The sequence below is a fragment of the Mauremys reevesii genome, linkage group 13 (genome assembly GCF_016161935.1).
Source record: "Mauremys reevesii isolate NIE-2019 linkage group 13, ASM1616193v1, whole genome shotgun sequence".
In the NCBI taxonomy this organism is placed as follows: domain Eukaryota; kingdom Metazoa; phylum Chordata; order Testudines; family Geoemydidae; genus Mauremys; species Mauremys reevesii.
The window spans coordinates 12,871,870-12,895,263 of record NC_052635.1 but is presented as its reverse complement, the minus strand read 5'-3'; the positions used below and the strand labels follow the sequence as shown (position 1 = coordinate 12,895,263).

Here is a 23,394-nt window from a genome sequence, read left to right as displayed (position 1 = left end):
GAAGAGCGAGAAGGAGAGCGGAGGACGTGATTTCACTGAAATGGGCAGAGGAGGACTTCCAGGAGAAACCAGCAATGGGGCAGTTTGCAGATATTTGGCTGGACTTGCAGAGGAGTGAAAGACAGCCCAGGACACCCTGAGAGGCTGTACGACTTGCCACAGAATTTGAATCTTGCCTTTTAGCCGTGAATGAGAAGAGGAAGAATCTGCTGGTGAGCAAGATGGAGGCTGATCGCCATGAGGCCTGCAAGTGTGGATCTGTGTCTACAGCGTATGATGGAGAAGGGGATTCTAGTCTGGTTAATGGCATTTGTGCGCTATTAGGAAAAGGGATACATTTGGTTTGTAAAAAAAAAGGGGGAAATTGGCAATAATGCAAGAATTAAGGGAAGTGGTTCTGTTAAATGCTGGCACTGTGACAAAACTGGCCATAAAAAAAACTGTTGGCATCAAAAATGTCTCGTGAAATCCCCCAAAATGGGGGGCACACCAAGCTGAAGGGGCACAACTTGGGTGACAAGGATCAGCTCCACGGCTAGGTGTGAGGTGTTACACAGCGATGATGGGGGTTTGGCTACTGATCTGTGTGTAATAGGATCTGTGTGTAATAGGACACCAGCTCAAACGTTAACAGGTTTTAGACCAGACTAAAGCGCTAACAAGGGGAGGGACTCGGGGATCCAAACCTGGCCCACCTTACTGGGGAATGTGCCCTCATCCAAACTCCGGGACAACTGGATTTAAAAACTGGCTGAATCTGAGCAAGAAGATGGGGTAGCCAAGAGGATGAGCTAATAACTGGATGGTTCATAACTGTGCAATAAATCATTAGCTCGTAGGATCACGTGCCAGGGAAGGTGTCCTACACATTCATCCGGCGGAAATTCCCTTACAAGCTGCGGCTCGGGTGAAGCAAAGAGTTTGGGGTGAACAAGTTGTCCTAAACCAGAATAGCAGCTTCAAGAGATGGTGGCTTGCCAGCAAAGTAAAGATGGGGGAGTGGTTGTTTTGCGACCCAAGCTCTCGGGGGAATCTTAGCTCCAGCACAGAGCTGTGCAGTTAAATAGGGAACAGCAGAACAGTCTGACAGAATTTCTGATTAGAATCAGGAGCTGGTCTCCCAGTCCAAGGAGGACAGAGGTTGCAGTGCACTGGTCCAGGCCCTGATACTGGGGGAAACTGGCCCATTGAATAGCCCTTCAACGGTCACCAGTAGCTAATAGGGACGAGGCATTACAGGCCATCGAGGGAATATATCAGGAAGGTATAAGTGAACCTGACATGCTTCTCTAAGTCTGTCTGTTATACCTAGATATCTTGGTGCATGTTAAGAGCATAAGAACGGCCATACTGGGTCAGACCAAAGATCCATCTAGCCCAGTATCCTGTCTGCCAACAGTGGCCAATGCCAGGTGCCCCAGTGGGAATGAACAGCACAGGGAATCATCAGGTGATCCATCCCCTGTCGCCCATTCCCAACTTCCGGCAAACAGAGGCTAGGGACACCATCCCTGCCCATCCTGGCTAATATCCTCCATCAATTTATCTAGTTCTTTTTTGAACCCTGTTATAGGCTTGACCTTCACAACATCATCCTGAATTCCCTCAGTGTGGAGGGAATTTCCACTGACGAAAAGAAAAACTGAGGCCGGGCAGATCTGGCCAACTTGCGGCTGTGCTGAGCTCTGCAGAGCTCGGCTCTGACTGCAGAAGGTTCTGCATTTGTGACTGCATTTGTGGGCTGCCAACATTGCAAACAGCTGCACAGGCTGGGAAAGAAAAGGGAACCAAGTGGTCAGCAGAGCATGAGGTAGCATTTGCAGAGCTGAACAGGGCCGTTGCGAGTTGTCCTCTTTGGGTATCCATGTTTCAAAATCCCTTTTGCATTGCACACCGGGGCTGGCACCTACGGTTTGAGGGCAGAAATGACACAACGGCACAAAGGACTAGAGAGGATGGTGGCTTATTACAGCCCAAGCCTGAGTTCTTCTGAGAGAAAGTATTGCATCACCTGAAAGGAGCTAGCAGCAACGGTTACGTTTTCATCATGATTTACATGGGAGGAAGCTGGCAGCCAGGACAGACCATGATTCCCTGCAATGGCTCTTTCCAGTTCCAGACATCTGAGAGGTAGCTTGCCAGGTGGGAAGAGGAATGGCAGTGCTACAAATTCACAATCCCACCCAGGCCTGGGAATGTCAACACCTTGTCCAGATGCCCTTGTTCATAGATAGGGCCCTCCCAAATTCACAGCCATGAAAAATGCATCACCGACCATGAAATCTGGTCTTCTCCCATGAAATTTGGTCTTCTGTGTGCTTTTACCCTACACTATACAGATTTCATGGGGGAGAACAGCATTTCTCAAATTGGGGGTCCTGACCCAAAAGGTTATTTTAGGGGGATCATGGTATTGTCACCCTGATTTCTGCACTGCCTTCAGAACTGGGTGGCTGGAGAGCAATGGCTGTTGGCCGGGCACCCAGCTCTGAAGGGAATGCCCTGCCAGCAGCAGCGCAGAAGTCAGGGTGGCAATACCATACCATGCCATCCTTACTTCTGTGCTGCTGCCTTCAGAGCTGGGCAGCCCGAGAGCATTGGCTGCTGACTGAGGGCCCCGCTCTGCAGGCAGCATCGCAGAAGTAAGGGTGGCGCTACCATACCAGGCCATCCTTATTTCTGCGCTGCTGCTGCTGGTGGCAGCTCTGCTTTCAGAGCTGGGCTCCAGCCAGCAGCTGTTGCTCTCCAGTTGTCCAGCTCTGAAGGCAGCGCCGCCGCCAGCAGCAGCACAAAAGTAAGGGTAGAGGTACCACAACTCCCTACTACAATCACGTTGCGACCCCACACACACACGGCCCCTTTTTGGGTCAGTGCCCCTACAATTACAACTCCATGCAATTTCAGATTTAAATAGCTGAAATCACGAAATGCACAATTTTTAAAATCCTATGACCGTGAAATTGACCACAATGCACCATGAATTTGGTAGTGCCCTATTCATAGATTCCAAGGCCAGAAGGCACCACTGTCATCATCTACTCTGACCTCTTGTATAGCACAGGCCAGAGTCTTCTCTGAACCCTCTGCAATGTGTCAACATCCTTCTTCAATTGTGGGCACCAGAAGTGGACACAGTATTTTAGCAGCCGTCACACCAAGGCCAAATACAGAGGTTAAATAATCTCTCTGCTCCTACTTAAGATTCCCTGTTTATGCATCCCAGGACGGCAGTAGCTCTTTTGGCCACAGAGTCACACTGGGAACTCATGTTCAGCTGATTATCCATCATGACCCAACTTTTTTTCAGAATCACGGCTTCCCGGGCTAGAGTCCCCCATCCCATAAGTGCTCCCAGCATTCTGTGATCCTAGATGTATCTAGTTATATTTTGTTGTATTAAAAAACACTGTTGCAGGGGCGGCTAACTGTAAACACCCTCTAGGCAGGAGAGCAAGGTGTTGGCTTCTCCAGGGGATGGGGGTACTGAGGGAGTGACGGCTGACTCCTCTCGTCCCATAATCTGCACAAGTGCAAATGTCACTGTTCATCCACTGGAACGCTGGACGTGAGTTTGCAGGAATTATCACTGAGTAATTAAAAGCTTCCACAGGGTAGATCTGGATACAGCACAGTGCGTGACTGCAAAATCATTTGGCGAATGCAGTCACTGGGGAAGCTGGTATCCCCTAAGAATCCCGCGGTCAAAGCTTTCCAGGGAAATGTAGAGTTAGAAAATGGCCTATTGTCTAGGAGATGGGAGAAACCAGCGGGTGATGGTTACAGGGACCAGCTGGTTGCACCAGATATATTGAAAAAGGAAGTTCTGAGGCTATGTCGTGATCTTAAAACTGCTGGACATTTGGGGATTGCAAGAATCTTACCCAAGCTGAGAGAGAATTTGTAGCGGGTGAAATGCAGGCAGGATGTGGAAGGGTGGTGTAAAAAATGGGATGCATGAATTGCAAAGAAGGTTTCCCCCTGAAACTGGGAGAACTGCTTTGCAGCACGGTCTTGTGGGAGCACCAATGGAGAGCACTGCCTTTGATGTTCTCAGGCCCTTGTCTAAGACACAGGCCAGCTGTCAATATCTGCTGGGAGCTATGGACTGCTTTGCAGACTGGCCTGAGGTTTACACAATCAGAAATCAAAGGGCCGCGACAGGAGCCGCGATCCTAATGAATGAATTCTTCACCGGCTTTGGGGTCCTTTGTGAAGTACATACAGATCAAGGGAGAAACTTGGAATCCCAAGGATCGCAGCTGGGGAAATCGAGGCTGGAAACATTGTGACAGAGATGAGTTTTCCATTACACCCCCGCATAGGTGGGATCCCCCTCAGCCAGCAGATTTCACAGAAACAATAGATGTTCCTCAGGGACTTGGAGAAAGAAGCCCCTGCAGGATCAGGGCCAGCTCCAGGTTTTCTGCCGCCCCAAGCGGAAAAAAATAAAATAAAAGCCACGGCAGCGCAATCGCACCGCTCCATTCTTCGTTGGCAATTCTGCAGTGGGTCCTTCACTCCAAGAGGGACTGAGGGATCCACCGCCAAATTGCCACCAAAGACCCGGATGTGCTGCCCCAATAGCGGCCAGAGGGCCACCCCTTGGTATTGGCCGCTCCAAGCACCTGCTGCTTTAGCTGATGCCTGGAGCTGGCCCTGTGCAGGATAGACAAGAAGCTGGATATGAGTCGACAGTGTGCCCTTGTTGCCAAAAAGGCTAATGGCATTTTGGGCTGTATAAGTAGGGGCATTGCCAGCAGATCGAGGGATGTGATCATTCCCCTCTATTTGACATTGGTGAGACCGCATCTGGAGTTGTGTGCCCAGTTTTGGGCCCCACACTACAAGAAGGATGTAGAAAAATTGGAAAGAGTCCAGCGGAGGGCAACAAAAATGACTAGGGGGCTGGAGCACATGACTTATGAGGAGAGGGTGAGGGAACTGGGATGTTTAGTCTGCAGAAGAGAAGAATGAGGGGGGATTTGATAGCTGCTTTCAACTACCTGAAAGGGGGTTTCAATGAGACAGGATCTAGACTGTTCTCAGTGGTACCAGATGACAGAACAAGGAGTAATGGTCTCAAGTTGCAGTGGGGGAGGTTTAGGTTGGATATTGGGGGGAAAAAAAATTCACTAGGAGGGTGGTGAAGAACTGGAATGGGTTCCCTAGGGAGGTGGTGGAATCTCCTTCCTTAGAGGATTTTAAGGTCAGGTTTGACAAAGCCCTGTCTGGGATGATTTAGTTGGGGATTGGTCCTGCTTTGAGCAGGAGGTTGGACTAGATGACCTCCTGAGGTCCCTTCCAACCCTCATATTCTATGGATAAAAGGAAATCAAGCAGTAATTTTTTTTTGCAGGGGTGGGGGGTGAAAATATCTTGACAGAAGGATACTAGGGGGCAGGTTTTTAAAGGTATTTAGTGACCTAGTAGGATTTTCAAAGCCATTAGGCATCTGAGTGCCTAAATACCTTTAAAAGTCTGGCCACATGTAACTATGCAAATAGTGAAATTTGTAATTTGTTACATTATGTCTCTTCTGCCTCTGTCTGGGGTTGGTTGCTTAGGAGGTCCCCATTTTAGGCTCCACTGAGACGATGGGCAAAGCTAAGACGGGGCCAAGAGGCGTTGTTGTGGATTAAGTTAAAACTTGGAAATAATCAGTGTATCAGACGTGCTTCATCATTGATTAAATGTAAGAAATAACTATGCTCTTTTATTGAAGCAGCTAGCTGAAACAATAGCAGCCTCCACCCAAAACATAAGCACATGAGAAGTATATGTGGGAGCAGGGGTTTTGCTGGGGATTGTTTAGTGGAGGGGAAGTATATCTGTAAGAGAAGTAGAGGAAACAGCAGAGAAACTGACAGAGAAGCAGCAGAAAGCCAAGGACACAGCTAGAATAAGCTCTGGGAACGTGGCCCAGAGAAAAACCTAGAGAGAGAGATTTTGAGCAGAGTGCTGACTGGAAAGGGGCCTGGAACTGTGTGCAAAGAAACTGTCTTCTGCTCTTTGCTTCCTCCTGCATGCAGGGAAATAGGACTTTGTACAGCGTTTCTAAATAAACAGACTTGAATCAAAGAAATGCGTAACTATCCAATTTCTCCTTCTAGCAGAAACAACCCGCTAGACCCCAAATTTAGACTAACTGCTGTTGTGATAACTAGACCTACAAATGTACCCTAATCGTGACCTCAACAGCGCAAAGTGAGTGAAAAATTCATAAAGTGACACAATAAAAGCAAATGCTGATGGGAAAGGACACAAAAGGAAGACAGAGAGTGAATTAGTTTAAACAAAAGGGTCTCCCCATATAACTTGAGGCTGTGTTAAGATCATGCCTGGTACACGGGAGAAGTGTGGGACTGGGAATCGGTGAACTGATATTTGTGTGTTGGAAATTAGGCCTAACTGGTGAATTAAATAACAAGGAGATGGGCTGTGCCATGCATCACTCCCTTTGGGCTCCTCAGAAAGAGACCCTGGCTAGCACAGCACTGGCTGACTGAAAGAAGGGGATGGAACAAGCTCCACCATCATGTCTGCCACCCCCAACATCTCCTGACCATCTCTACCCTCATCCTAAGAGATGTTCTGACCAAACCAGACCTACCTGTGTGAGTCAACACCAGAGACAGAAGCTGAATTTCTCCCTTTGCTGTTCTTCTTTCTCCCCTTTTCTTTGTGTTTGCCTTGTTTTGTCTTAAGGGAAGTTGGATGGGACTTTAACAATAGCAGCCGTGACAGCGCCAACCAATCTCTAGTAATGGCTCTTCTCTCCAAAGAAGACACCAATTACCATCTTTAATGCCATCTCAAAGCCTGCCACATGGAGGCCGGGGGTTCCTTATAAAACCTCTCTGCAGCTAGAGAGAAGGGGAATAAAGGATTGTCACGGAGTGTGGGGGAGTCAGGGCCCTGCACCCCCCACTTCCTGCGATTCACCGTGACTCTCAGCCAGCCAGTAAAACAGAAGGTTTATTAGACAACAGGACACAGTCCCAAGCAGGGCTTGTAGGTACAACCAGGACCCCTCAGCCAGGTCCCTCTGGGGAGCAAAGATCTTAGACCCCAGATGTGGGGTTTCCTGCATCTTCCCAGCCAGCCCAAAACTGAAACCAAAAACCCCTCCAGCAGGTTCTCTCCCCCTCCTTCTCTCCCCGTCTCCCTTTGTCCAGTTTCCCGGGCAAAGGTGTCGACTCGCCCCACCCCACTTCCTGGCTCAGGTTATAGGCTCAGGTACCGTCCCTCACCTAAAGTCATCCCCTGCTCTCCCATCCCCCATGCAGACGGTCCCAGTAAAACTAAAGGACATTCCCAGGTCAATCCACCCCGCTCACTACTGGGTCACAAGGATGGTGTTTGAAATGAACGCCAGGCTTGGTACTTTACATGTCGCCTGCTTCAACTGTTTGTCCTCCTTTTCCTGAGCCTGAACAGAAGGTTTACAAACATCCATAGCGGTGTGTTTGCCATGGGACGGAGCAGGCCAAGAGCTCTGGGTCCCTGAACCTTCATTACAAATGTTGAAGTGTTTCAGGGTCATGTTTTGGCTCCTGGGGTCCATGCACTGCAGCGCTACATCCCTGTTTACCCCCCAAGGACTGAATTCCACCGTCTAGCCACAGCAATCTGCGACGGCAGAGGTGTGACCTCACATCTGGCTGCACGGAAACACGAGCTGTTCGATGGAGCAGATCTCACGGAGCAATCCACACGGCTCTGTCTGGCAGTCGTGTGGCCCCCATTGGGGCATTTTTCCTTCTGATCCACCATCTCTTCAGGGCCTTCAATGGAATCCTTTTTCCTCCTAAAGTCACACACCCCTCAACCCTGTTCCTTTGCTGATTTCCCCAGCCTCAGCCCATTGCCCCAGAGTTGGGAAACTTCCCCTGTGTGTGGAGGATCTTCCCAACCGTCATGGCGACAGCAGCCTGCCACAGACCACAAGGGCCAGAGGGGATCGTATCCGACACCTGCGACATCCCAACCACCAACTGACATCCGTGGAGCCAGCGAGGCTGGGCAGTGCAGGACAGGCCCTGGGCCTTGCTCACTGCCCGGGATGGGCTGGGGCTGGTCCAAGCTGAGGGGGTCATGGGCAGCCCCATTAGGGCCAGATATGGGCCTGTCCCGGGACTGTGGGGGTGTCAAAGCCCCACGCCCATGAGCACCGGAGAACACTACAGGGTGAAGGGGACAGGACCGGCGCAGAGGGGCCTGGCAGGGCCCTCATGGCCGCTGCCAGTGGAGACGGATGGCTGGGAACCAGCCTTGGAGCCAGCCAGCCCGGCCCACCAGGATCCCCCTGGGCCCAGCCCAGCCTGCCCTGGATCCCCCTTGGGCCCAGACAGCACAGCCTGCCCTGGATCCCCCTTGGGCCCAGCCAGCCCAGCCTGCCCTGGATCCCTCTTGGGCCCAGCCAGCCCAGCCTGCCCTGGATCCCCCTTGGGCCCAGCCACCCCGGCCTGCCCTGGATCCCTCTTGGGCACAGCCAGCCCAGCCTGCCCTGTATCTCCCTTGGGCCCAAACAGCCCAACCTGCCCTGGATCCCCCTTGGGCCCAGCCAGCCCGGTCTCCCCTACTTCAACAGGATATATCAGGGGATCAGATAGCGACAAAGTCGGCTGGTGAGAAAGCCCCAGATCAGCCAGACACAGGGACAAATGCGCCCCGGGCTCAGAGTGACACAAACACACTGACAACACCCCCACACACATACACACTTTGAACACACACACAATTTATTTCAGTTCAGTGACACTGCACAGACCTGGCAGGTTGGGCAGAGGAGACCCCGGCCTGGAAGAGAGCCAGTCCTGGCTGGGGTGTTACTGGCAGCCAGGGGTGTCCAGGACAGGGCTACACACTGTGCTGGGGGGTTGTGTGTGTTCAGCTGTGTAACACTCCCCTGGCACCACAAACTCTCCAGAGTGTGTGTTACACATCCAAAGACACACACACACATCCTGCACAGACACAAATGCTCAGATAAACATGCACACCCGTATTCACTTCTCACTCACGTACACACTCACACCCCCATTCATAGCCGTTGGTTAGACACCACCCTCGTACACTCACACACTCACTCCTGCACACTGCTCACATGCACACTCACCTGTGCTGTTCAGATACACACACACACACTCGTGCACTGGACACTGCTCTCTCTCACGCACACACACACACACCCTCGTGCATTGGACACTGTTCTCTCTCTCTCACGCACACACACACACACCCTCGTGCACTGGACACTGCTCTCTCTCTCTCACGCACACACACACACTGCAGGGGGCAGGGGGCAGCCCCAGGAAAGATGACGCCAAGCCCCATCCAGTCCCTACCCAACCCCCCATGTCCCATCCAGCCCTCGCCCTTCCCCCTGGCCCTGAGCCTTGGGTGCAACTGGTGGGAGGGGCAGGACTGTGATCCAAGAATCTGCTGGCCACAGGCCAGGCCTGCCCCTCCCCTGGATGGGTCACTGCCCCTCTTGATGCCCAGGGATCTGATCAGGGACCCTGGGCAGGGACTAGCTTGGGGTTGTGGTTATGGGGTATCCAGGGCACCCAGGTTAAACCTGTAATGGGGTGGATTCACTGGGGCACCTGGGTAAGGACTCCTGGATTTGAACCTGGCTCTGGGAGGTGTGTGGGATCGCATGGATTAGAGCTCAGGGAGACTGAAAGCCAGGACTCCTGGGTTCCATTTCCATTCTTGGGGAAACACTGGGTTGAGGATCACAGAGGCAGGTGCACCAAACACTGGGGCTGTGAGGCTCACATTGTCTCAGGACCCTGCCCTGTGCCCGCTTCCCCCCCAAAATCACTGTCGTAGTCTGCATCTCTGGTCCCCGCAGTGGGAGGGGCTGCTGCACCCCAACTGCCTGATCGGGCTCTATATAATGACACCCAAAGGGGAAGGAGACTGAGAGATACTCAGCTTTGCTGGCAGCTGGATCCATCTCTGACGGAAGCCCCAGGACTCGGGTGAGCTGAGAACAGACCCAGCCGGGGGGAAACGCAGAGGGAGGGGCACTGCAGATTGACTCTGGGGGACTGGGAGCAGAATCCGGCCCTGACCACATGGCACTTAGGCAGTGACTCCGCATTGGCCCTGGGGACTGAGATCAGAAACTTGGCAAGAGAGTGAGAGGAACACGGGGGGACATGTGGACTCAGGACTCCTGGGTTCTCACCCCGGCTCTGGAAAGGGAGTGGTGTCTAGTGGTCACAGGAAGGGTGGCTGGAACTGGGACACTCTGAGCAGAAAGGGGCCCTGATCTTTGTCAGGGTCTGTGCAGCACCTGGCACAACGGGGTCCTGATCTCGGTCAGGTTATTCAGGCTTTACAGATAAAATCAGTTGGCAGGGGAGGGTTTGGGGTTCCATGGAGAAGGCAAATCCCCACTCCACGCTGTCTCCATCTATTTCCCTCCCCACACCTCACCTCAGGTCGATCCAGTGACAGACGCGGCCATGGCCCTGAGGGGATCCTGCCCCTCCCTTTTCCTAACCCTCATCCTGCTGGCCACCTGCCTGGCCCAGAACATTGTACTACCCAACAGCTACCAGCGGTTTGTGAGCGAACACGTTGATTTCCCCAAGACCAGACCCCCCACTGACCAGAGCTACTGCAAAGTCATGATGTGGCGCCTCAGCCTGACCCACTCTGGCTGCAGACTCAGCAACACCTTCATCCATGCTCCCACCAGACAGGTTGGAGCCATTTGCGGCCGCACAGGGACATGCGTCTACCCCAGCCTCAACCAGTGCGACAGCCTCACAGCCTTCCGCCTCACCACGTGCCTGCTGGTGTTCAGCCCCCGCCGCCCACCGCGCTGTATCTACAGGGAAATACCCCAGACCCGCAGGATCCGCGTGGCCTGTAACCAGCAGCAGCAGCCTGTGCACTTCCTCAGAATCCTGTAGATCCCAGGCGCCGGCAATGGGCTGGGAGCAGAGGGGTCCCTACTCCGTCTCTCACTCCTGGGCAGCCCCCTGTCACTGGGAGCTCCCTGCCCCTCCTGCACAACACCCGCCATGAGTCTCCACAGGGACATTCAGTGTCTCCCCTTATTCCGCAGGCCGGCAGCTTCGGGCTTGTGGGAGGATTTACCACACTGGGCGTCCGGTTCCCATCCACATGAGTGAAAATCCAGGTATCCAGCCCCCTCTCCCCCCGCCCAGCTGACACTGAGACCCGCAGCCTGAGCCCAGCACCCCCTTGCTGGGTGCCCATCATTCAGTACAGCCAGACCCCCTTTCCCCCATTGGGTAGCGGGGGCAGGTTGTGGGGAGAAGATTGTCCCAGGCAGGGCCCTGGAAGCTGTCCATGAGTTTTCTTTCCTTGCTGCTTCTTGCAGTAAAACACTTTCCTGCCAGTGCAGAACCAGTCGGTGTGTTTGGGGGGCTGGGGCATTTTAGGGCTCTCAGTGGGGCCTGTTTGCCTTGCTGAGCCTGATGCTGAGCTGTGGGGTGTGAAGTGAAGGAAAAGCTCCAGGAAGAAACGAAACCTGCACTGGGAGGGGTGTCCTGTTCTGGGTATGGACAAAGGGGCCAGGGGGTGACACGGAGGGACTGAGACGCACCCTGATCCTTCCCCGAGGTGACAAACCTCAACTTGGCCTATCTCTGGAAGGAGGGTCCCAGCCAGCCTGGCTGGACATCACTGCAAAGGCAGTGGGTGGGAAACTTCCTTAGCCAGGAACGTGTCCTCTTTGCTCGCTCTCAGCTCTCCCTGGTGGGCTCTGCACCCAGTGGGCATCCAGCCATGACATTTCCCATCGCCTCCCCCAGCTCTTACTGCCTAAATTCCAAGACCCCCCTGCCTCGCCGACTTCCCCAGCCGCAGCCCAGGGGCCTCGGGGTTGTGAAACTTTGTCTGTGTGTGCAGCGTTTCCCCTCCCCCCTGTCCCAGGGAGAGTGACCTGCCCCAGACCACGGGGAGGGACCCAGCAACGGCCCAACCACCAACTGATGCCCAGGGAGCTAGTGTGGTTGGGCAGCGCGGGACGGGCCTTCAGGCCTCACTCCCTGCCCAGGATGCGCTGGGGCCAGTCCAGGCTGACGGGGTCATGGGTAGCCCCAGTAGGACCAGATCTGGGCCTTCCCCGGGACTGTGGGGGTGTCAAAGCCCTGAGCCCATGAGCACAGAGGACACTGCAGGAGAATGGGACAGGAGCCGGTGCAGAGAGGACCTGGCAGGGCTCCACAGTCGGTGCCAGTGGAGAGGAGTGGCTGGGAACTGGCCCCTGGAGCCAGCCCCTCCCCGGTCGTTATCTGTGGGGTCTGAGCAGGTCAGGGAGAAAAGACAGAGAAGAAATCCACAATCAGACTGGACAGTGTATCCAGCCACCCCAGTCTGCACTGGATCCCCCTGGGCCCAGCCAGCCCGGCCTGTTCCAGATCCCCCTAGGCCAAGCCTGGCCTCCCCTATTATAACAGGGGTTCAGATGGCGACAAGATCACTGGTGAGAAAGCCCGAGATCAGCCAGACACAGGCACAAATGCACCCCAGGTACAGAGTGACATAAACACACTGACAAAACACCCATACACACACATGCACTTTGCACACACACGAACACAATTTATTTTAGTTCAGTGACACTGCACAGGGTTGGCAGGTTGGGCAGAGGATACCCCGGGCAACCAGAGGCCATCCAGGATGAAATTACAATCTGTTCCGGGGTGTTGTGTCCGGTCAGCTCCGTAACATTCCCCTGGCACCACAAACTCTACCGGGGTTGTGTTACACACCCAGAGACACTCTCCTGCACATCTGTCACACACACAAACACACACACACTACTAGCAGCTCTTCTCTCCAATGGAGACAGCCACGGCCATATTTTATACCATCGCAAAGCCTGCCTGTGACGGGGAATAAAGGATGCCATTGAAATGAAAGCCATGTTACATGCTTTAATTGTTTGTCCTTCTTTTCCTGAGCCTTAACAGCATGTTAAACAATATCCAGAGCGGTGGGTTTGCCATGGGATGGAGCAGGCTGAGATCTCTGGATACCAAACCCCGAACCTTCATTAATACTATTGACTGTTGGACTCTTTCAGGGTCATGTTAACACCTTTGGCTCCTTGGGTCCATGCATTGCAGCGCTGCGCCCCTGTTTCTCACCCGAAGGATTGCATTCGCCCTTCTAGCTGCAGCAATCCATGGACACAGAGGTCTCACCTTGCATCTGGCTGCCTGGGATGGGGCTAGGGCCAGTCCAGGCTGCCGGGGTCATGGGCAGCCCCCGTCAGGGCCAGATGGAGGGGTGTCAAAGCCCCGAGCCAGTGAGCACCAGGGGGACACTGCAGGGTGAATGGGACAGGCACCGGCGCAGAGGGGCCTGGCTGCCGCACCCCCTTGCATGAAGTGGTTTCCATTATACACAAGGCTTACAGTTTGGGTCAATGGTTCTCAGCACCCCACTGGGCCCATCCATCCCAGCCCCCCTGTTCCAACAGGACATATCAGGGGATTAGATGGTGACAAGATCCAGTGGTGAGAAGCCCCAGATCAATCAGACACAGGGACAAATGCACCTTCAGGCCCAGCATGACACAAACACACTGAGAGAGAACACACACACACACACACACACGGACACGGACACGGACACGAACACAGACATGGTATTTATTTCAGTTCAGTGACACTGCACAGGCCTGGCAGTCGGGCAGAGAATACCCTGGCCCGGAGGAGAGCCAGCCCTGGGTGGGGCGTCGCAGGCAGCCAGGGGCCATCCAGTATGCGGCTACTCACTGTGCTGTGTCCAGTCAGCTCTGTAACACTCCCCTGGCACCACAAACTCTCCAGCCGTTGTGTTACACACCCAGAGACACTCTCAGCACAGACACACACACTCATGCACACCCATACACACTGCCCACATACACACTGCTCACACACACACACCTGCACACTGTTCACTCACTCACACACAAACACATACACTCTGCAGAGGGCAGGACACAGACCCAGGAGACAGGACACCAAGCCCCAGCCAGTTCCCATCCCGCCCATGTCCCCTCCAGCCCTCACCCTTCCCCCTGGCCCTGGGGTTCAGGTGCAGCTAGGGGGTGGGGGGAGGACTGTGATCCAAGAATCTGCTGGGCACAGGCCAGGCCTGCCCCTCCCCTGCATGGGTCGCTGCCCCTCTTTTGATGACCTGCTCAGGAAACCTGGGGAGAGTCTGGGGGGGATTGTGGTTATGGGGTACCCAGGGCACCCAGGTTATACCTGTTACAGGGTAGGTTCACTGGGCAGCTGGGTAAGGACACCTGGGTTCGAACCAGGCTCTGGGAGGGGAGTGGGGTCTTGTGGATTAGAGCTCGGGCAGGCTGGAAGCCAGAACCCCGGGGTTCAGGTGCACCAGATACAGGGGATGTGGGGTTCTCAGTGTCTCAGGACCCTGCCCTGTGCCTGCTTCCCCCCTAACTCCCTGCCACACCCAGCCCTTCTGGGCCCCTCAGTGGGAGGAGCTGCCCCACTCCTTCCCACTGGTCGGGCTTTATATAAGGGGCTTGGTGGAGGGAAGGAGAATTAGAAACTTTCAGCTCTGCTGGCAACTGGATCCATCTCTGACGGGAGCCCCAGGACTCAGGTGAGCTGAGAACAGACACAGCCAGGGGGGAAAAGCAGAGGGAGGGCCACTGTGGATTGACCCAGTGGGGCTGGGAGCAGAATCCAGCCCTGACCCAATTGCACTCAGGGAGTGACTCTGCATTGACCCTGGGGACTGAGATCAGAAACTTGGCAAGAGAGTGAGAGGAACATGCTGGGGAGAGGGTATGTCAGGATTCCTGGGTTCTCGCCCTAGCTCTGGGTGGCGAGTGGCATCTAGTGGTCAGAGGAAGGGCGGCTGGGACTGGGAGTCAGGACAATGGATACACTGCAGACAAAGCAGTAACGCTGAGTTCAGTTCCTGGCCAGCTGCTCTGCTCGTTGTGTGCCCCCACTGGGTCTAGGAGCCTGGGGTTCATTCCCTGTTTCTTAGGATGTGGATTTCCAAGCCCCCCCAGATGCAGGCCAAACCCTGAGGTGTGTCCATGGGACTTGGGAACCCAGAGGGAGCTGAAAACCCCCAACGTTAACTTTTCACTGCTCAGCTTCCTCACCTGTAACAGGGGGAGAAGAACCCTTCCCTTCCCTGCTCCCTGTGCAGCGTGAGCTCTGCCTGCATTTCACTCTGTGTCTGGGACACTCCGAGCAAAAAGGGGCCTTCATCTCAGTCGGGGTCTGTGCAGCACCTGCCAGAATGTGGCCCATTCCCAGCTTCTGGCAAACAGAGGCTAGGGACACCACCCTGCCCATCCTAGCTAATAGCCATTGATGGACGTATCCTCCATGAATTTTAGTTTTTTTCTGAACCCTGTTATAGTCTTGGGCTTCATAACATCCTCTGTCAAGGAGTGCCACAGGTTGACTGTACGTTGTGTGAAAAAATCCTTCCTTTTGTTTGTTTTAAACCTGCTGCCTATTAATTTCATTTGGTGGCCCCCAGTTTCTGTGTTATGAGAAGGAGTAAATAACACTTCATTATTTACTTTCTCCACACCAGTCATGATTTTACAGACCTCTGTCATATCCCCCCTTAGTCATCTCTTTTCCATGCTAAAAAGTCTCAGTCTTATTAATCAATCCTCATACAGCAGCCATTTCATACCCCTAATCATTTTTGTTGCCTTTTTCTGAACCTTTTCCAAGTACAATATATCTTTTGTGAGATAGGGTGGCCACATCTGCACGCAGTATTCAAGATGTGGGCGTACCTTGGATTTATATAGAGGCAACGTGATATTATATAGAGGCAACATGTCTTATTATCTATCCCTTTCTTAATGATTCCCAACATTCTCTTAGCTTTTTTGACTGCTGCTGCACATTGAGTGGATGTTTGTAGGGAACTATCCACAATGACTCCAAGGTTCTTTCTTGAGTGGTAACAGCTAATTTAGACCCCATCATTGTATATGTATAGTTAGGATTATGTTTTCCAATGTGCATTACTTTGCATTTATCAACATTGAATTTCATCTACCATTTTCATGCCCAGTCACCCAGTTTTGTGAGATCTCTTTGCAATTCTTCACAGTCTGCTTTGGACTTAACTACCCTTGTAATTTTGTATCATCTTAACACTTTGCCACCTCACTGTTTACCCCCTTTCCCAGATCATGTATGAATATGTTGAATAGGACTGGTTCAGGTACAGACCCCTGGTGGACACCACTATTTACCTCTCTCCGTTCTGAGAACTAACCATTTATTCCTACCCTTTGTTTCCTATCTTTTAACCAATTACTAATCCATGAGAGGACCTGCCCTCTTATCCCATGACTGCTTACTTTGCTTAAGAGCCTTTGGCAAGGCACCTTGTCAAAGATTTTCTGAAAGTCTAAATACACTATAACCACTGGATCCCCATTGTCCACATGCTTTTTGATCCCCGCCCCCAAAGATTTCTAGTAGATTGGTGAGGCATGATTTGCCTTTACAAAAACCATGTTGACTATTCCCCCAAAATTATGTTCATCTAGGTGTCTGACACTTCTGTTCTTTACTATAGTTTCAAACAGTTTGCCCAGTATGGAAGTCAGGCTTACCGGCCTGTAATTGTGGGGCTCACCTCTGAAGCCCTTTTAAAAAATTGGCATCACATTAGCTATCCTCCAGTCATTTGGTACAGATGCTAATTTAAATTATAGGTTACAGACTACAGTTAGTAGTTCTGCAGTTTTACATTTGAGTTTCTTCAGAACTCCTGGGTGAATCCTATCTGGTCCTGGTGACTTATTACTGTTTAATTTATCAATTTGTTCCCTAAAGAGAATGGCTCAGGTTTGGGAACCTCCCTCACATCCTCATCCATGAAGACCGATGCAAAGAATTCATTTAGTTTCTCCGCAATGGCCTTATCCCCCTTGAGTGCTCCTTTAGCATCTTGATCATCCAGTGGCCCCTCTAGTTGTTTAGCAGGCTTCCTGCTTCTGAGGTACTTAAAAAAATGTTGCTATTACTTTTGGAGTCTTTGGCTAACTGTTCTTCAAATTCTTTTTTGGCCTTCCTAATTACAGTTTTGCACTTCATTTGCCAGAGTTTATGCTCCTTTCTATTTTCCTCACTAGGATTTAACTTCCACTTTTTAAAGGAAGTCTTTTTGCCTCTCACTGCTTCTTTTACTTTGTTGTTTAGCCAGTGTGGCTCATTTTTGGTTCTCTTACTATGGTGTTTAATTTGGGGGTTACATTTAAGTGGAGCATCTATTATGGTGTCTATAAAAAGTTTCCGTGCAGCTTGCAAGGATTTCACTTTTGGCCCTTTACCTTTTAATTTCTGTTTAACTAACATCCTCCTTTTTGTATAGTTCCTCTTTCTGAAATTAAACGCTACAGTGTTCAGCCACTGTGGTGTTTTCCCTGCCACATAAATGTTAATTTTAATTATATTATGGTCACTATTACCAAGGGGTCCAGCTATATTCACCTCTTGGACCTGATGCTGTGCTCCACTTAGGACTGAATCAGGAATTGCCTCTCCTCTGGTGGGTTCCAGGACTAGCTGCTCCAAGAAGCAGTCAATTAAGGTGTCAAGAAACTTTATCTCTATATTCCATCCTGTAGTAGCACGCACAGGGGAGGGATAGCTCAGTTGTTTGAGCATTGGCCTGTTAAACCCAGGGTGGTGAGTTCAATTTTGGAGGGGCATTCAGGGATTTGGGGCAAAAATCTGTCTGGGGATTGGTCCTGCTTTGAGCAGGGGGTTGGACTAGATGACCTCCTGAGGTCCCTTCCAATCCTCATATTCTATGATTCTACCCAGTCAATACAGGGATAGTTGAAATCCTCCTCTATTATTGAGTTTTTTTATTTTAGTAGCCTCTCTAATCTCCCTGAGCATTTCACAGTGACTATCACCATCCTGATCAGGTGGTCAGCAATATATCCCTACTGCTGTATTCTAATTGTTCAAGAATGGAATTACTATCCATAGAGATTCGACGGTACTGTTTGGTTCATTTAAGATTTTTACTTCGATTCTACATTTTCTTTCACATATAGTGCCATTCCCCCACCAGCACCACCTGTTCTGTCCTTCCGATATATTTTGTACCCTGGTATTACTGTGTCCCATTGATTATCCCAATTCCACCAAGTTTCTGTGATGCCTATTATGTCAATCTCCTCATTTAATACAAGGCACTCTAGTTCACCCATCTTATTATTTAGACTTCTAGCATTTGTATATAGCACTTTAAAAACTTGTCACCAGTTAGCTGTCTGCCATTACATGATGTAACTGAATGAGACTTTTTTTCATTTGATTGTTTCTCATCAGATCCTACCTGTATTTTATCATCTTCCGTCCTCTCCTCCTTACTAGGACACAGTGAATCTCCATTAGTAGTGTGACAGTGTACCCCATAAGGCTTTATTGGGGGTGCTTACAAAGGTATATATGATGTAACTGGAATAGAGTTTTGCTACATATGCCATGTAACACTCTATTCCAGTTACATCAGATATACCTTTGTAAGCACCCCCCATAAAGCCTTATGGGGTACACTGTCACAAGTAGATCCTCCCCTAAGGGATGTCTCTGTCCGAATCATGTGCTCTTCCACACCTGTCAGCTTTTCCCCCAACCCTTAGTTTAAAAACTGCTCTACGACCTTTTTAATGTTAAGTGCCAGAAATCTGCTTCCATCTGACACAACAAGGACCCTGATCTCAGTTGGGGTCATGAAGCTTAAGGGGTGGAATGGCCTGGCAGGGGGAGGGGTTCAGGCCCAGGAGGTTCCATGGAGAAGGCAGATTCCCACCCCACGCTGTCTTCATCCATCTCCCCCCTCTCCCCACTGCAGATTGATCCAGTGATAGACACAGCGATGGCCCCAAAGGGACCCCACCCCTTGCTCTTCCTGACCCTGGTCCTGCTGGCCGCCTGCCTGGCCCAGCTCAGCGAAGGCGCCAACTACCGGCAGTTCCTGAACCGACATGTTGACTTCCCCAAGAGTGGCAACGATCGGCTCTACTGCAACCGCATAATGCAGCGCCGAGGGCTGACCCGCCCTGTCTGCAAACCCACCAACACCTTCGTCCACGCCCCCGCCAACCAGGTCCAGGCCATCTGCACTTATGCAGGGAGATGCCGCGGACGCAACTGCGACAGTAACGCAGCCTTCAGCCTCACCGTCTGCCGGGTGAGGCCCGGCTCCCGCCCGGGGCGCTGTGTTTACAGGGCCACAGTCCGGAACCGCAGGATCCGCGTGGCCTGTAGGCAGAGGCTGCCCGTACACTTCGACAGAATCCTGTAGACCCCGGGCTCTGGCCATGGGCTGGGAGCAGGGGGGCCCCTGTTCCCCCGCTTTCGCTGCTGGGGGCTTTCCTGCCCCATCCCTCTCCCTGCCCCTCCTGGGACAATGTTTTCCACAAATACATTGAGTGTCTCCCCTTTTCCCACAGGCCGGCAGCTTCAGGCCTGCGGGGGGGTTTCCCATGCTGGGTGCCCAGTTCCCATCTGCACGAGTGAAAATCTAGGTGCCCAGCTCCCGCAGCAGGCACTGAGACCACCAGCCTAAGCCCAGCACCTGCCTCGCTGGGTGTCCATTATATAGTATGGCTGCCCCCTCCCACCTGGCATAAATTGGGTATTGGGGGACAGGTTGTGGGCAGAAGATTGTCCCAGGCGGGGCCCTGGAAGCTGTCACTGAGTTTTGTTTCCTTGCTGCTTCTTGCAATAAAACACTTTCCTGCCGATGCAAAACGAATTGGTGTGCTTGGCCTGTCTCTGAAAGCCTGGCTGGACAGCGCTGCAAAGGCTGTGGGTGAGCAAACTTCATCAGCCAGGAACGTGTCCTCTTAGCTCGCTCTGGGCTCTCCCAGGCGGGCTCTGGGCTTAGTTCCCATGTAGCCATTTGCTTCCAGTACTTTTCCTTGTGACTCCACCAAGCGCTGATAAATAAACTTCCCCTGGATTTCAGTGTAGCCCATGCCAGTGCTGTGCGTCCGGGGGGGGGGGGGCGGTGACCAGCAGGCCAGCCAAAGGGGCACAAAGGGGGCAGTTGCCCGGGCAGGCAGCAGAGCTCCTAGGCACACGTGGAGTGGTACCAGCACCAATGAAGGCAGCCAGGCGGGCATGTAGATGCCCTGGCCATGCCAGAAGAGGGCATCCAACCACGCAGCCTATGGCCATGATGCATCTTTGGCTACGATGTTTTCAGGCAGTTCAGTATTTCACTATCAATAGGATTGGTCTCTGGCCAAAGAGACAAAGCCCCACATTCAGCACATGCACACAAATGATTTTTCCTCTCAATATAAGATAAATTCCAATATTTTTCCGAGCAATGAAAATTTGTATTGTATGTTTTATTTCAACTTCCTCTTCCATAGCATATGTACTGTATGCGATCCTTCATAGCCTATAAAGAATTAATTTCATACTAAGTAGTTGAAGGCTTCTATCAAATCCCACTCATTCTTCTCTTCTGCAGACTAAATAATCCCAGTTCCCTCAGCCTCTCCTCATAAATCATGTGCTCCAGTCCCCTAATCATTTTCGTTGCCCTCCACTGCACTCTCTCCAATTTCATTCCATGACATATTTCATAGAATCATAGAATATCAGGGTTGGAAGGGACCTCAGGAGATCATCTAGTCCAACCCCCTGCTCAAAGCAGGACCAAACCCAACTAAATCATCCCAGCCAGGGCTTTGTCAAGCCTGACCTTAAAAACCTCTAAGGAAGGAGATTCCACCACCTCCCTAGGGAACCCATTCCAGTGCTTCACCACCCTCCTAGTGAAAAAGTTTTTCCTAATATCCAGCCTAAACCTCCCCCACTGCAACTTGAGACCATTGCTCCTTGTTCTGCCATCTGGTACCACTGAGAACAGTCTAGATCAGTGGTTCCCAAACTGGGGTTCATGAAGGGCACACTGTTGACTCACATCCAACTTCTCGTCCACTGTAACCCCTAGGTCCTTTTCTGCAGAACTGCTGCCCAGCCATTCGGTCCTTAGTCTGTAACAGTGAATGGGATTCATTCCGTCCTAAGTGCAGGACTGTGCACTTGTCCTTGTTGAACTTCATCAGATTTCTTTTGGCCAAATCCTCTAATTTGTCTAGGTCCCTCTGTATCCTATCCCTACCCTCCAGCGTATCAACCACTCCTCCCAGTTTAGTGTCATCTGCAAACTTGCTGAGGGTGCAGTCCATGCCATCTCCAGATCATTAATGAAGATATTGAACAAAACCGGACCCAGAACCGACCCTTGGGGCACTCTGCTTGATACCGGCTGCCAGTTGGAGCCATTGATCACTATGCGTATATTAATATATATATTAATGTAAATATATAATTCAAAATAACAAATTCTACATCTTATATTTAGGCTCACAATTTGTATAATACTGGTGCTGTAACTGGAAAAAAAGTTAATTACATCAAGCAACGCCACAACCTTCCTATAGTGGGTTCTAAATTGTTATAAATAGGATAAGAAGTAGCGTCATAAACCTTAGCCACCCCTTTCTGGAGGGGGTGGGCATTGAATGTTCTACCCTGGGGCTCGGAATTGCTGTTGGCAGGCCTGGTGACCAGAGAGGGACCTGAGTTGGGCACCACAGGGGGACACTCAGGGGTTGACATGTGCCTGTTGCTCCAGAAGAACGGCCATCCTTGGTCAGACGAACGAGCCAGTGGCCTGTCTCTGACAGCGGCTGGTGCCAGATGGTGCGGGGGCAATGGACAGAGCCAGGCAGTTATAGAGTGATCCATCCCCTGCCAGCCAGGCCCATCTTCTGGCTTCTGCCCACCTGGAGAGGGACAGCGTTCGCCGAGAGGGGAGGGTTTGTGTCACCCTTGGCCAGTGGAGTCAGGGAGCTGCCCCCAGCTGTCATAGACCCTCCTGATAAGGGTAGGGGGTGGCTTACAGCCCTGGGCACCCTGGGGAGGAGTCACCCTGTGGCATGGGGCAAAGTGGGAACAGAGGTGCATGCAGCCCCTGGCAGGAGGAGGGAATGGGGGACCCTGGTCTGGGGAGGGCACAATGGGGGGTATATGGAGACCCTGGGAAGGAAGAGATTGGGGGGAGTTGCAGGGGACCCTGAAGTGGGGGGGCACCCACGGAGCTTGGGGGCGGAAAGGGGAGATGCGAGGAGCCCCGGGTGGGTAAGGGCCCCGGGGTTGTGAAAGCTTCCCCTGTGTGTACAGGGTTTTCCAAGCCGTCATGGGGACAGTTGCCTGCCCCAGTCCACAGGGAGCAAGAGGGGATCGTGTCTGACGCCTGCAACATCCCAACCACCAACCGACACCTGGCGAGCCAGCCGGGTTGGGCAGTGCGCAATGGGCCCTCGGGTGTTACCCTGCCCAGGCCACACTGCTAGGCTCATGGGCAGCCCCGATAGGGTCAGATCTAGGCCCCAGACCACAGGCAAGGGTCCAGCAATGTCCCAACCACCAACTGACACCTGGCGAGCCAGAGGGGATGGGCTTGGGCTGATCCAGGCTGACGGGGTCATGCAGGGGAATGGGACAGGATCCAGTGCAGAGGGGACCTGGCAGGGCCCCATAGCTGATGCCAGTGGAGAGGGGTGGCTGGGAACCAGTCCTGGGGCCTGCCCCTCCTCGGTCGTTATCTGTGGGGTCTGGGCTGGTCTGGGGGAAAGACAGAGAAGAAACTGAGCATCAGACTGGACAGTGTATCCAGCCAGCCTGGCCTGACCCAGATCCCGCTGGGCCCAGCCAGCCCGGCCTGCCCCAGATCCCCCTGGGCCCAGCCAGCCTGGCCTGCCCCAGATCCCCCTGGGCCCAGCCAGCCCGGCCTGCCCCAGAACCCCCTGGACCCAGCCAGCCTGACCTGTCCCAGATCCTGCTGGGCCCAGCCAGCCCTGAATCCCCCTGGGCCCAGCCAGCCCGGCCTGCCCCAGATCCCGCTGGGCCCAGCCAGCCTGGCCTGCCCCAGATCCCGCTGGGCCCAGCCAGCCTGGCCTGTCCCAGATCCCCCTGGGCCCAGCCAGCCTGGCCTGTCCCAGATCCCCCTGGGCCCAGCCCGGCCTCCCCTACTCCAACAAGACACATCAGGGGATCAGTTAGTGACAAGGAGACACAGAGAGTTCGGTCAGAAAGTTGGCAACCCTAACACTAACAGCACACACACCTGGACTCACACACAGACAGACACACATACACGAACACACTCCCCACCCAGATGCGTTCACATACACTCTGCTCACACACATACTCATACGCACTGCTCAGACATACACACACATACATCCACTGCTCATATACTCGTACACACTGCACACAAACACACATACTCATACACACTGTACAGACATATTCCCATGCAAACTCTGGCTCTGGCACTCTCGCTCTC

At 52.5% G+C, this 23,394-nt stretch overlaps 3 protein-coding genes across 3 annotated transcripts in view; 2 read left to right on the top strand and 1 right to left on the bottom strand.

Annotated features, from left to right (window-relative positions):
- The window catches only part of LOC120379758 (ribonuclease-like), a 67,986-nt gene extending 61,357 nt beyond the window's left edge, over window positions 1–6,629 (bottom strand). Inside the window, exon 1 of the mRNA XM_039497266.1 lies at window positions 6,611–6,629. The gene's annotated coding sequence lies outside the window, so the exon portion shown is untranslated. The remainder of the gene's footprint in view (window positions 1–6,610) is intronic.
- Window positions 6,630–7,917: 1,288 nt separating this feature from the next.
- LOC120380044 (ribonuclease-like) lies at window positions 7,918–10,931 on the top strand. The gene is made up of 2 exons (XM_039497547.1): window positions 7,918–7,962; window positions 10,455–10,931. The coding sequence occupies exons 1-2, from the start codon at window positions 7,918–7,920 to the stop codon at window positions 10,929–10,931; spliced, it is 522 nt and encodes a 173-aa protein (XP_039353481.1).
- Window positions 10,932–14,567: 3,636 nt separating this feature from the next.
- On the top strand, window positions 14,568–19,796 carry LOC120381000 (ribonuclease-like). Its single transcript, XM_039499000.1, has 2 exons — window positions 14,568–14,613; window positions 18,874–19,796. Exon 2 carries the CDS (start codon window positions 18,898–18,900, stop codon window positions 19,324–19,326), a length of 429 nt encoding a protein of 142 aa, XP_039354934.1. The 5' UTR covers window positions 14,568–14,613; window positions 18,874–18,897; the 3' UTR covers window positions 19,327–19,796.
- Window positions 19,797–23,394: the final 3,598 nt, after the last annotated feature.